Source organism: Cannabis sativa, chromosome 1, assembly GCF_029168945.1.
Source record: "Cannabis sativa cultivar Pink pepper isolate KNU-18-1 chromosome 1, ASM2916894v1, whole genome shotgun sequence".
NCBI classification, from domain to species: domain Eukaryota; kingdom Viridiplantae; phylum Streptophyta; class Magnoliopsida; order Rosales; family Cannabaceae; genus Cannabis; species Cannabis sativa.
In genome coordinates, this window is record NC_083601.1 from 35,428,752 (window position 1) to 35,443,714 (window position 14,963).

A 14,963-nucleotide genomic window follows, 5' to 3' on the forward strand; every position below is an offset into this window, starting at 1 on the left:
TTTTTATTGCACAAATATTTTCTAAAAGAAAAAAAGTGGAAACCAATCTCCCCTCTCCCAATATCAAAAGAAAAAAAAAAAAAAAAAAACAAAATTACAATCATTTTATTCAAACATCTCATATCTCATGACGATGATGATGACAAAATAAATAATTTTTACTCCTAAATAATTATGTTTATGGGATTGTTAATTAAGTTTCATAAATGATAGGGGAAAGTGAAGAGTTGAATTTTTCAAGATTTTGTATTGTTTCAGATTTATTCCAAGCTGTGAAGTGTGAACATTCTGAATAAGTGTTCGATCTAAATCTGGGTACTAATTTATTACAGACTTTATTCGGAAATTAAATAAAGTCGATCATGACTTCTACTAATTTCGAAAAATTTATTCAAAAAATAAATAAATAAATTGAAAAAAACTTAGTTTTCTTTTAAAGCAAAACCTCAGTTAATATACCAAAAAACTTGTTTAACTACTGGAGTATAGAACATCAAAACCAGAGTCAAGTTCATGTAAGCAATACGAACAAGTTAGGGGTGGAAATTCGTGTTCGCAAGTCGTGTTCGTGTCGTGTAGAGACTCACGTATAGCATGTACATGCTTGACCCGAACACGATCCGTTTAATAATCGTGTCAAAAAATAAAATCCAAACACAACCTGTTTATAAACGGATTGACACGACACAACCCGTGTAACTCTTTTATAAGCATATTTTGTTTAAACATGTCAACCAATAACACGTTTATAATTCATTTATGACACTAAAATAACTTTAAATAAGTAATTAACGAGTTAATATCTTGTGAGGGTTTCGAGCTGTGTTATCTTGTCTGACCCGTTTTGCTAGAACAAGTAGCCTAGTAATATAATGGGATTTGATTACTAGTTGCTAGAAAAAGGCCCACTTCTTTCATAGCAATATCTTGAGACACAAGTAATTATGCACATTGAACAAAACTCACACCATTAATAGTCTTACCCACAAACTAAATGAACTAAATATTGATCTGCCTGTCTAATACGATTATACTAGTTACAACAAACAAGTAAATAAGCCTTAGATACATGATACAGAAGTAGTCAGAAGAGCTAGAAAACCTTACTTCAGCAACAAACTATTCATAGTTAGTAAAATAATACATCTTAATTCAGGCCAAAAAAACTTTCTAACAACATTACATTATTAACTCACTACTAACCCGCTTAACTCTTGAACAACACATTCCATTGAAGGCCTGTGGTTGAAAGATTCATGTGTACAAAGCAGAGCTAGTTTAGCAAGCTTCGTTGCCTCAGATTCTGAAAACTTCCCAGCGAGGTTTTGATCAATGAAGTCTTCAAAACTGCATGACTCTGCGCCTTGGCGAACTGATTGGGTTATTTTCTGTTTTCCAGTTAGAATTTGAAATATGATCATACCAAATGCATATACATCGCTTTTTCCAGTGAAGCGACCGGTGTTTGTGTACTCAGGAGCCAGGTATCCCATGGCGGCACTGGCTTTCAGCATGGAGAAGATGATATCGTCTGCAAGGAGTTTGTGTAGTCCCGAATCCGAGATCATCGGCTTATAGTTGTTGTCAATGAGCACATTCTCCGCTGAGATATTCTGGTGAACTATAGCAGACTTTTTTCCCTTACTTCCATGCAAATATGCAATACCTGTGATTCAATCAACAGTTTGGACAATCAATTTACTCTTATTGTAAAAATATTTCACTAATGCAGACACCATTAGTACTCTGATACGATATAGTTTTGAAGAAATTATAAAAGACTGACCTTTGGCAACACCAGTGATGATAGATACTCTAGTTGCCCATTCAAGAACCAAATCAGTGCCTTCCTTAATGTCAAGATACTGCAACAGACTTCCTTTCGGGACAAAATCATAGACAAGAAAACACTCTCCCCTTCCTCTTGAACAGCAAAAACCTCTCAACTTAACAAGATTTTCATGTTTCAATGATGTTAACATCTTCAATCCCTTCAGGAATGCAGCTTCGTCCGAGTTACAGCTTGTCTTCGCAATGCATTTTATGGCAACAACCGATCCATCTCTCAGGACTCCCCGGTAGGTGGCGGAGAAACTGCTTTTTCCCAGCAAATTCACTTCAGAGAAGCACTGTGTTGCGCGCTCCACTTCTTCTAGATTGAACATGAAGCTTTCGAGTACTTCCTGAGAGAATCCACCGCTACCTTTAGCAAAAGGGTCCCATCCGTTCGAGTATTCCAGACTGATGAGGGGAGATGCACTCTTCCTGTAAACTTCCTTCACCTGATCAGTGCTAAGCCGACTATCTGATGGGTCGAAAGTACTTCCAATTTTCTGTTTTTGGCGGCGGTACCATGAGAATGAGAAAAGACCAGAAACAACAAATGCAACAAAAAGTCCAGTAACCCCCAAAACTACACCTATTTGAGGAGACTTAGATGGCTTTGAACACTTAGCTCCACTGCAATTCGACTCTAAATTTACAGACTCGGGTAGGTCTTTTGTGGAATGGTTACTTGTTGAGTTTGGGAAACTGTTGGCAGAAAAATTACCAGGTTGATATGGTTCTGGCCTGTTGGGGTCCCAACCTTCACTACTAGCTGTGCAAACTTGCAATTCATGAAACCCAACTCCACACAAGTTTGGGTTCTTTTCGTATTGGAATCCTCCCCCTAGGCTTTTAAAAACTGCATTTTCATTCACAAGGACCAACAAAAAGGCCATCAGGTCGATATATTTAGCTACATCCTTAATATTTAGAAGAGATAAAAGAAAAAAGAAAGAGCAATAAGAAAGAGAAAAATCAGGAACACATCACCTTGTGGAATGGTACCGGACAGAGAATTGTTCCTGATGTCAAGGACTTTTAACATGGGAGCCTCAACTAATTTTGCAGGAACAGAACCAAATAGTTTGTTAAAGCTCAAATCCAACCTTGTTAGTGTCTTCAGTTCACCCAAAGTTGCAGGAATTGCACCAGTTAGTTGATTATATTGAAGAGCAAGAACACTAAGCTTCTTCAGATTTCGAAGTTGAATTGGTATACTCCCAGTCAATCTATTATAACACAGCTGCAGAACTGCATATAACAAGAGAGAACTTGAATTGAAGCTTTATCTTACTTTGCAACAAATCACAAGTCCTACTTAAGAACTCATTACACGTTTTTGGAGCCAAGAAGAAAATAAAGGGAAGATTTTTTTTCTGAACAATCATCATATAAAGTAAACCAAGTAACATTACAGCAAAAATATATAGGCTCAACCATGCTAACATTACATTAGTACGTAGAGCAAGTCCAAAGGAAGCTTTAGTGAGAATACAGAAGCCAAAAGTGAAAGATTAGTATAAACATATTTGTTGAAGAATCTAACCCAAATAAAAGAAATACATCTAAACAAAGTTGAGGTTTTCTTCTTTTCTATTTTTTTTCTGCAATGTGGGGTTTATGAAGCAAAGTGTTCAGTGCAATAAAAATGACATGTCCCAATAACATAACAATGCATAATCTTTCTCTACATATTAAGAAAATAAAAAAGGTGAACTTTGGACTATAAATCAAGTGACCCACCTTGAAGATTAGGCATGTTTCCAAACCCAATTGGGATTTCCCCAGAAAGATTATTGACATTGAGATACAAATCAGTTAGCTGGCTTAAAGTCGTAAGCTCCTTGGGAATATTCCCATTCAAAGAATTGAAATGCAAGTAAAGACCCGTCAAGCTTCGAAGCTCAGCCACAGTCCCTGGTATTTCACCCCAGAGACCTTTTCCTTGCAGAGAGATATTAGCCACACGACCTTGGTCATTGCAAGCCACGCCTTCAAAAGCTCCACTGCAAGGATCAGAGTGAGGAGTCCACGATTTCAAAAACTGGTTTTTGGGGTCAAGAGAGGCTTTCAAGGCCATTAAAGCAGGGAGCTCAGAAAGAGAAGAAAGAGAGAGTGAGGGAAAGAGGAAGAATAATAAGATTATTAGAGGCATGTCTGTTACTTTTTTGCCCTTGAAAGAAAATGACAGACAGGAAGAATGAAAGGTTGGACCTTTTTTATTACTTGTTAAGTTTCTGGTTCTATCTGCTAGTAAATTAAAGGTGGTGTTTGGTTCTAAGGAAAATGCAGGAGGAAGAGAAGGAGAAGAGGTGTTCTTCTTTCATGTTGTTCTTCAGGGTTTTTTGATAGTGGGAATGGGAAAGAGTGAGGTGAGTGTGTGTGTAGGAAAATGTGGAAGGTTTAGAAGATCGAGGAGAGTGTTTGTGGTTGGTTCGGTACTTTGGTTTGGTTTGATAGGTTCGAGATAGAATTTGAATCTTGTAAGACTTAGCGTATCCAAGACTATTAAATATTTACAAGTGTGGGGTCCTTTAGTACAATTCACCATAATATGGACCGTACGATAATCATTATATTGTATAGAACAAGACTATCATTTGTACATGAAAATCATCATTACGTTTATCATGGGCTATATAACAAATCAACATTAAATTCTTATAAAAAAAAATCAACATTAAATCTTGAACAGATCCTAATTGTTTTTTAGCAATTATTAACTTGTGTCATAAACTTTTGACATTACCACAAGGCCGCCTGCTGAAATACTTTTGAACTATAGGCACAAGTTCTTGTCGATATAAGAATTTAACAAATAAATGAAATTTATGGTTAAATGGAGTATATTTATCTCACTAACATTTCTGTTGCATCTATATTGATTAAGAAAAGAATTAGCTCCTTTATTTTGCCACCAAAAAGAAAAGAAAAGGATTGACAGCTATTAAAAAAAGGTTGTTTTCCACAAAAATCCCTTTCAAAAGAAAAGGTGTTAATGATGAACTGTAAATGGTAATATGGCATCTCTTGTCAAGTCGTGCAATGAAATAAGGGCTAAAAAAGTGGTTTTACTTTTTATAGTATTATGCTCATGAGTTAAAAATGTAAGTTAATTTTATTTTTGAAACAATGAATTATTAGAATTTTTAAAAAATTATATAAACAATCTTAATAATTATCAGGTACATAATTATTAAAAAAATTATATTAAATAGTTTGCCAAAATACCTCTACTATTTAGTAGGTGTAGTGTAGACTTTCCCATAAATATATATCTATTACACTTTGTACTTATTTCCATTCATTCCCTTTCACATCCTAATTGGAACAAAATTGCAGTTTTACATGATTGTTTCTTTGTTTGATTATACTTTATAAAAGTTTTCAAACAACGTTACAATTCTCCACTCTTCTAAATTTCTAATGCTTCATGTGAACTACTTTTTGATCTTGTAATTAAGCTCCATGTGACCTTAACTATAATATTAAATTGTCGTTTATTTAAAAGCTAGGGACCTAAATCCTAGTAAAACCGACCCAAAGTTTTCTTATAGAGCTTGTGAGTTTATTTTGTCATGGGATTAGACAGAAGGGACATATTTTATGGGTTTTTCTCCTTCGGACATGATTAAATATTCTGAAGCTCTTTCCACAAACTTTAGACAAGAATCTCTCAGCAAAAATATATATAAAAAAAAAATACAATGTTTTTGTAAACTTAGCACAAAGTGTAAAAAAATACCAACAAGAATCTTTTTTTTATTATTATTTAACCAGCAAGAATCTTGTTTCACCGCTAGTCTGCGAAATCCAAGTATAGTGATTAAAATCTGTATATTAAAGAAAAATAATTAGTCTCGATTTATGTTCTGAAAAAATACATGACTATAGAATAGTATAATGCATAGTAAGATCTTTTTTCCCGAATAAATCATCAAGTTATGAACTAAAAAGTACATTCATAATATTCTTGGTACAGAGCTCACATTTAAGAGCGGACGCATTTATTTTCATTTACTATGAAAAAAGAAAAGTGTGAAAAAAAAAATGAAATCAAAAAGGATTTTGGGATATGCAATTATTCTACAAACAAAACCAAGTGGTGTGTGGCAGATAATAAGCAATATATATAGGACAGAAATGGTGTCTCAATTCTTGACCTTTTCTTTCAAAGTAAATATATATATGTTTCCTTCCACACTGTATATGCATGAATCTACAGATGTCTTCCTATACTTGCCTAATAAAGGATGTAATGGGTGATATTAAAGTGAGGGGTATTAAAGTGATTTCAAATTGGTGTGCATGTGATATTTTGTCTCCTTTGAGCATACATAGAAGTTTGAAAAGTTCATGATTCATAAATAAAATATTACCAAACACATAAAGGAAAAAAAGAATTCTTTGGATAAATATCATACGAGGGAAAGGTTGTGAGAAGTTGATTCTACATAAAATGAAAAACATATATTTATATGTTATTTAAACATCAAACTAATATAGTAATTAACAATAATGATTAAAATACATTATAGCCCATATTTCAAAATTCCAAACAATGGTAAATAACAGTTTTGAAGCATATATAATTACCACCACCACATTAATTTGTGATTTTGTGTACATGTTCGTCTGTGAAGAAGCGATTTGCTATTAATTTCATTGAGTTGGAGATTAAATTGTATATGTACTAATTTATTATAATATGTAATAAATAAATAATTTAAAAAAAAAAAATTATTTCTTCCCTTCTTTTTTTTTTTTATATTGGAAGGTGTCTTTACTCTTTACTAGATAGCACAAAATCACTATAACAGAAACACAAAATCCCCACGACTCGAGATCAACAGAATAGTACTAGTCCGAGAAAAACTGAAAGGAGATAAACTTCATGCAAAATTATGTATTCATTTTAAGCGCACTAAATTTTTGGGTTAAATACCATTATTAATGGTAGCATAGTGGTAAACTATGACCTACAATTTTCAAAGCCTTCTTTCTTACCTTTCCAGTCTTTCCTTTGTATAAGAGTGTTTTCTTTATATTATAAGAGAGAGAGTATGTCGGGTCTTAAGCCAAAAAACAATTAGACCTTTTGTAGTAGTAGTGAAAATTTTGAATGTGCTATTTTGAAAGAAAAAAAAAATTGGGTCTTTTCTCTTAATAAAATCTAAAATATAGCATTTCTAAAAAATAAGTTGTGCATTTTTTAGAAATATAGTGTGTTTTTAGTAAATAGTGATAAAAAAAATTAAATATAGTATTTTGAAAAATAAATTAAGTTTTTTTGGATAAGGAGGGACCTTGAGCAATGGCCCAGCTCGCTCCACCCTTGGGCTGGGCCTAGTTAGAGTAGGAGTGTCCTCTTTCTACTATTATAAGAGAATGAGTCATTTGTAATTTTCCAATTTTAGTGAAAGTTATCCTACTTTTACTATAGTGAAATCCTTCTACCAATTAACCAATTGTTTCATCTCAATTTTATTTGAAGTTCTTGTTTTCAATATTATGACTTTTGTTGCCAGCACACTAAACTTCGTTTGGGATCAGTAGCAGTAGAGAAAGCAAGCTATGACATATCAAGCTATCAACCTATTAATCTCATAAGTATAAAGCCTGGGATGATGAGAGAGGGAGATTTCTTTACTTGGATTTCATTATCAGATTTAGACAGACTGACTCTTAATTTAGAATAAAGAAATCAGAGAAATGGGATTGAGGTTGTATAGTGCAGAGACAAAGCTATTATTCCCTTGTCTTCTATTCAACAAAAGAAGCGTTGTTCTAGTAACTCTCTCTTTATCTCTCACTCACTCAGATATCTCGTGTTTATTTACAGTGTTACTTTATTATAAACAACTAGTCACATTAATCCACTCATTAATTATGATATGCTTTTGTTTGAACCTCTTTTCCTTTTCTCTGTCTTTAAACACTTGTCATTTGGTTACTGGAAACAAGGGCAACCAATCTGTTTGGTTTGGCTCTTCAAAAAATACGATGCCAATTCAATTCTTTATTGCATGTCATTGTCAACCATGATTTTGCCTTTTAAACATTCAGTCATGTTTATTAAATTAGGTTTTACAGTTACAGTTTCTCTTTTATGACAAGAATCTGAAGGGCACAAAATCATAATTCCCTCTCTTCCCTAATAAATTCGTGATTTTTACTGCAGTTTCTTGCCCATACTGAATCTCCATAGTTTGTAAATGTCAAATGTACATCATTATGTATTAGATTCTACATTTCAAACTACTAATAAGTATCCATGGAAAATTCTTTTTCTCCAGGTTATTGGCAATTATCTCTTACTTGATTACTAGGCACTAGGCAGAGCTACATCATTTAATCTAATAATAACAAAGACAAAACACTTACCAAAATAGTAAAGTTCTTTAACTGTCTCTTACACAAATCTCAATTGAGACGGGGTAAAGATGATGAAACTTAAACTACACACAAAGAAATATTATCCATTTATATTCATATATGTGCATATGTATGTGAGTGTATTTGTGTCTATAAAAACGTGCAAATATAGACTGGGCCTTCATAATTTTGTTTTCCTGATGAAGCAAAGCAATGATATTTCAACCTAAAGACTTGGGATTGCAGACTTTAAAAGTTTATTCTATTATTAGCAAAACGCAGTTCTCAGTCAATTCTCAATCAATCCAATTCCCTCATTTTTTTCATATGACAAAATGACAGTACTGACCAATTGACCAATTGATAAGATAAAGAAAACTTCTCAGGGAAAGCAACATAAAGGAATGCTCTGATACTCAGCAACTCTAGCAAGCAAACCAAACAAGTAAGCTGGAATAGATTCTGAAGTTAAGCGTGTAACTAACAGATTAAACTGGTTTGAGAAGAAATGAATGTGAGAGAGACTAGAAAGTGGAATTTGAATATAAAAACATACAAAATTGCAGCTAAAGTAATGGAAGACACATATGTAATACAACATTCCATAATTCCATTTATGATGAATAAATTAGCCATTACATAAAAATCTATAACAGTAGTTCGTTCAGTTAATCTAATAGTAAAACAGAGAAAACAAACTACTGTGTGCTATTTTATTGAATTGCATGGCAATGATACATGTCCACCAATCAGCATATGCTCTATCAGTCGTGAATTCTACAAAAAAAAAAAAGGAAAAAAGAAGAAAAAGAGAAAGAACAAAAGCTACAACAATTACATTCCAAAGGATTAAAAAAACTGTCCTCAAATTTCTTTTAATACAGCTAGGGAGGGAGTTCCCCGCAAACAATGTCCACCAACCACAAAACTTGCTTCAGTCTAGGACACAAAGGGTCCTTATATGTCATCATCATTACGATATATTGAAAGATGATAATCGAGTAATCATATGGCAACGAACAGAGAAATGTTTTAAAAACAAATCATATAAGAATTGTAATGAACGAAATTCGAAGGATCATACCGTAACCACACAACAGAAAGAATTATGTTAGCCAGCGGCCTTCTTCCCACCTGAATAGTAACTAAGATACCATCTAACAAATTTCTTCAAACCAGTCTGCAGATCAGTAGTAGGCTTATAACCAAGTTCCCTCTGAGCCAAGCTAATATTAGCATGAGTGAACTGAACATCCCCATTCCGTGGCAACTTCATTATATTTCTCTTTGCCTTCACTTTCAAGAGCCTCTCCAATATGCTGACCAGATCAGAGACCGGCACAGGTGAAGTATTCCCTAAATTAAAAACCCGCAACTGAGCTGGTCCCTTCTTCTTCCCCCCACTTCCAGTGCTCTTCTCAGCAGTATCCAATGCAGCCAAGCAACCTTTCACAATATCATCAATGTAGGTGAAATCTCTTGCAACCGTGCCATGGTTAGCAGCTTCAAATATTGAAATCGACTTGCCCTTTAATATATCCCTTGTGAAAAAGAAATAGGCCATATCTGGTCTTCCCCAAGGACCATAAACCGTAAAGAACCTTAACCCAGTAAGGGAAAGACCATATATATGATTATAAGTGTGTGCAATTTCCTCACCAGCCTTCTTAGTGGCGGCATACAGACTAGCAGGCTGGTCAGTTCGGTCTTTTTCAGAAAAGGGTACCTTAGAATTAAGACCATAAACAGAACTAGAGGAAGCCCAAACAATTGCAGGTTGTGGGTTCACCGATTTACAGACTTCAAGAAGATTAACTAGACCAGCAATATTACTATGAACATAAGAACCAGGATTTTCCATGGCGTACCTCACACCAGCTTGAGCTGCCAAGTGCATCACATGGGTGAAAGCCACAACCTCGAAAAGCTTCTTCAACAGGGCCGAGTCATTAATATCTCCTTCCACGATAAACACTCCGGTTCGCTCCAAAAGCGCTTGCCGAGCTCGTTTCAACGAAGGATCATAGTAATCGTTAAAGCTATCGAGTCCAAGCACTCCGTCTCCACGGCGTTTCAGAGCCGAGGACACGTGAGTCCCGACAAATCCAGCTGCTCCCGTGACCAATACCGAAATCCCATTCCGGGACCGAACCCGAGCCGATGACCGGACCCGTTTTTCCCAGGCGGCTCCGCCCCAACTGTACGTCCTAAGAGAGCGGCGAGAGGGATCAGACGGTAAAGGATTAGAAGGCGATCGGAAAAAGAAGAGAAAGATCAGACCCAAGAAAACCAAGGACCAAAATGTGAGCTTAGCGAGGGAGGAATGCCACCGAAGTCTGTGAATGTAAGGGGATTTCTCCATCTTGAACTTCCCCGGAGTTGAAGGAATATTGTCAAGATGAGACATTTGCTTCATCTGTAAATGTGGGAAAGTTTTCGACTTTGAACAGAACCCAGGTCCCTAAATTTCCAATCCTCACTTGTTTTTTCTTGTTCTTTTTTTCCACCCTTAAAAATAAAAAATAAAACAATCAGGAAAAAGAAATTGCAATGTGAGTCCCAAATCCCAATTTGATTGATCTGGGCTAGGGTTAGGGTTTGAGAAAATGGGAGGTGTGGGTTGAAATTTAAGATTTTTTTGTGGTGGTGGTGGTGGTGGTGATATTGATATTGATGAGAGGGGTGTCAAAGATAAGGAAAGTGGGGGAGCTTTGGTATTTTTGTTGGTATTCCTTTTTTAGCTCTTTTACATGTTTGTGTAATGGGAATCTTCTGGTTTCTTGGAGGATTGGGTTGTTGGATGGTGATGGTAATGGTAATGGTGGTGATAGTATAAGTGTTTATAGCCCTATATAGTACGTATTACATAAAGCAAAAGGAAGAGATTAACAATCTTCATTTTGATTAGGCATTGCTATAAGTATAAATCCCTCTCTGTGTTTGTTTGTGTGGAAAGGTAAGTGTTTATTTTTTTTTAACCTTTGACAATGGAGAAGGTACAAATAATATTTTAATAAATAATTAATGAAATGACTTTAATTTAGTTTTATGACAAGTTCTGTTTTTTGTTTTTGTTTATTTGTTTTGTTTATTAATAGAAAGGTTATATTATGTAAGTTATTAAAAAAAAACCATATGAATTTGATTGGTTGGAAAACCTTGAATTTGGGGGCTATTATTATACCTCAATTTCGTCTATGGAAGTGTATTTATTTATTTGTTTTAATTCTAATGTTAATTTTGGGTGAATCTATATTTAGGGAGGACTTAATTTTGGGAATTGAGGGGTGTTTTGGGGGGTGAGATTTGTTGGAGAGGGTGTGGATGAGATTTTGAGGCTAACAAACAATTAAAGGGTTCTTAGTTTTTTCCCAACATTGAAAGCTGTGAGAGATTTGTGGGGGCATGAGACTCTTAAGTCCTCTCATTAAGTTGAGATTTGTGTTGACTGTTGAGCTCTCTACCCAGAGTTAGCTGCATTCATGATTGAAGAAATAGTAAAAAAAGAAAACAATGTAATTCTTATTAAAGAAGATCCACTTTTTTAAAACTAATATTGAAACAAAAATTAGTTTTCTTGTAGCTGTACTTTGTTTACAATGTGGGGATTTCTTTCTTATTCTTTTTTTCCTTTCCCATCTTCTAGATTTTCAAAACAAAATCGTTTCACTTAAAACAATTTCTTTTCGTAAATAACAAGCGTATTGCCACTAAACTAGACTAATTAGCATAATTTTTTAATAATAGTAAAAGTCTAATTAGTTAGTTTTACAGACTATCATTTCTTTATGTTTTATGTTAGTAGCATTTTGATTAGTGAAAATCATGATTAAGGTTTGCATATTTGCCAACTAAGTGATTCAATACTATAATTATGTTGGATATGTATAACAATAATATGTAAATACCATGCTCTTTTCTTTGTTGGTACTTAATATATAATGATTGTATATATGCCTCCCTTTTTTTGATTGTATATATAATAAGTACTTTTGGCTTTGGGTTGATAGCCTTTCATATTTTTGCAGTTAACACATCTCATATGTCTTATCGTTTTCTATTTATTTCTATGTGTTGGTGCAAGTTGCAAATAAGAAATGGACAAAACCGTGAATGTAAAAGTTTAAATATAAAAAAATAAAAAATAAAAGGCAAATAATATTTTTCAAAAGAAGACATGTATGTATATAATTTAATGAGAAAAAAACAGCTCAAAAGGAGTCCAGGTAATGACAGTCTGTTCACTCTCATAATTCATTTATGAAAATACAAAGCTCTATTTTCTCTCCTTTATACTTTGACATTAATTTCATTAATTAATTTATTTTTTTACATTAATTTCATGATTAGTAAAGATAAATGTTGTGTTTTTTTATTAATAGTTTTCTTTTTATTTTGGGGTGTATGTCATGCATATGAGGGAGACACTTCTCATGTGCAGAAGTAAAAAAAAGAGGTTCATCTGAGTCAAATTTATTTAGTGAACACTTTTAGTGCAAACCAAGCTTTGTAAGCATTTTTCTAGCTCAGAATTGATATTGGTATTTGGTAGTTTGGTACCTTACATTGTAATTTTATATTAGACTATAGCTAGAATCATGTGGGTGGTTGAAGCTCAGTATTACTTGGGATCACAAGACAAATAGTATTACTTCATTTGAAAGCTCAAATGTGATTCAACTATTCAAGAATATGAAAGAATGAGTAATGTTTAAGAAAATTATGCTCAAAATTATGTCCCACATTTCCCACATTGATACTCATCATTATAATAACAAGGGCATCAAAAACAAACACATATTATTCAAGTTTAATCTTAACAGCAAAATAATAAACAGTTTCAGAAACTATTCAAGTTTAATCTTATCCATGCTAATATTTTGATACATTTAAAATCTTATTAGATAATTTCCTAATGGGAAATTTTGACAATAATCCTGTTATCAAGATTCATTATTTCTTAATTATAAAATCCAAAAAATATACTAAAAATCTCAATTAAAATCTACTATATGTACAATATACTTTAAAATACGGTAGAGATAGAGATTAATATTTCTATATGGACTCTCAAATCCCAAGAGAGAAAATTGTTTGAAAATAACATCGTATTAAACTTTAACAACGAAACATGTCAAATCGTATTTCTGAAAAATTATTACTTTACATCAAAAGTGTTATTATATAATTAAAGGAACTTAATTATTAAAATGTGTTTTACATTTCTCACTTACTCATTATAATCGTTTTTTGATAACATTAATCCCATAATCATGCAAAAAGAAAAAAAATCATGCAAAACTTTTTTTTTAAAAAAAAAAAAAAAAAAAAACTCACTATATGATAATAGTTAATAAAACTATATATTCTAAAATCTCAATCAAAAGCACATTAAGAGCACATTTAATAAAATCAATTAAACTCAGGCATATAAAACTCTTACGTTGGGCTTTCTTTTATTGTACGTCGTTGTCGTTTGTATGGGTTCAATTCAAATAGGGTTCTCGGTACGACTCTCAATTCAATTGCTTTTATTATTTCTTTGAAGTTTTCTTCGAAACTAAAATCAAATGTTAATGCCCGCTAGTTTTATTTTTTTGACTCTGCAAAAACTTTTGGTGACATTAGTGGAGCTGGAGTATTAATCTACGGGCTTGCTTGCATCTGGTTTGGAAGCGAATTGATATGTATATTTATTTTACATGTACGTTTTTTAAGTGTCATATTTTTAATTTAACTAACTAAAATTATATAATGAATAATTCTTTTGTATTTATGTATTATCAAGATTTATAGTTGCTTGCCATAATTGCAACTATAAATATTGTTGGATGGTGTATTGTTTAATTGTTTGATCTTAAAGTAATAAATTTTTAAAAATACATTTATAATCTACATAGATAACATCTTAAGTATATTTAAATCATGTGGGACTTTAAATTTATATTTATAGTAATCTATTTCTAAACAAAATATAAAAATGTCACAAAATTCTAAAAATATAATGAAAAAAAATTTAAGATATCACCTAAACTCTTTTGTATTTTTAACCAAAATATCAAATGCTAAATCCCTTTAGGAAAATTGACCAACAATTCATTCATATTTTTTTATGAGGAAAATCTCCCTGTATTTTATGGATTTTCCATTATGAATATATAAAATAAACTACTTGTAAACAGTCAAACTCCTTTATTCTCTTTCTCACCTCTCAGTTAAACTGGACAAGTTGACTGTAACACAAGTAGAAAGAGATATATAACAAAAAAGGGTATTCAAGATCTTAATTTCTATGGTTATATAAATGTAAAAGATCTTCTTTTTTTGGTGTGTGTTAAGGAAAAAAACAAAATGAAACTTTAATTTCTCCGCATCTGCCACCAACCCATGTGAAGGTAGCCTTTCTTTAATAATCAGGCATCATGTTACATGTCCTATTGTAACAAATGAACATTTAATATAAATATGTATATACATTTATATATATAATATTACACCACATCTTCACACCAGTACTCTTATATTATATAAAATAGATTCAGGACGGTGCTACTGCTAGAAACCTATTGCAGATCTTACCACACATATCACTACTACTCCCACTCTCACGCACACAAACACAAACACCCATATATATAAATGGTCTTAAGAATAGTGACATTGTTTTAGTTGCATAACCAAAACATTCATGACCCCATATGGGCCATATCATAATAGGAACACCATACCATGTCCATGGCATGAAAACTGGCGTTTCTGCG

At 32.9% G+C, this 14,963-nt stretch overlaps 2 protein-coding genes across 2 annotated transcripts; both read right to left on the bottom strand.

The window, feature by feature from the left end:
- Positions 1 to 931: 931 nt before the first annotated feature.
- Positions 932 to 4,392, bottom strand: LOC115706329 (protein NSP-INTERACTING KINASE 2). Its single transcript, XM_030633947.2, has 4 exons — positions 3,571 to 4,392; positions 2,818 to 3,078; positions 1,787 to 2,686; positions 932 to 1,666 (listed from the first exon to the last, which is right to left on the bottom strand). Exons 1-4 carry the CDS (start codon positions 3,980 to 3,982, stop codon positions 1,188 to 1,190), a joined length of 2,052 nt encoding a protein of 683 aa, XP_030489807.2. The 5' UTR covers positions 3,983 to 4,392; the 3' UTR covers positions 932 to 1,187.
- Positions 4,393 to 8,792: 4,400 nt separating this feature from the next.
- LOC115706328 (UDP-glucuronate 4-epimerase 3) lies at positions 8,793 to 11,259 on the bottom strand. Its single transcript, XM_030633946.2, has one exon. It carries the CDS (start codon positions 10,616 to 10,618, stop codon positions 9,314 to 9,316), a length of 1,305 nt encoding a protein of 434 aa, XP_030489806.1. The 5' UTR covers positions 10,619 to 11,259; the 3' UTR covers positions 8,793 to 9,313.
- Between the last annotated feature and the right edge of the window lie 3,704 nt (positions 11,260 to 14,963).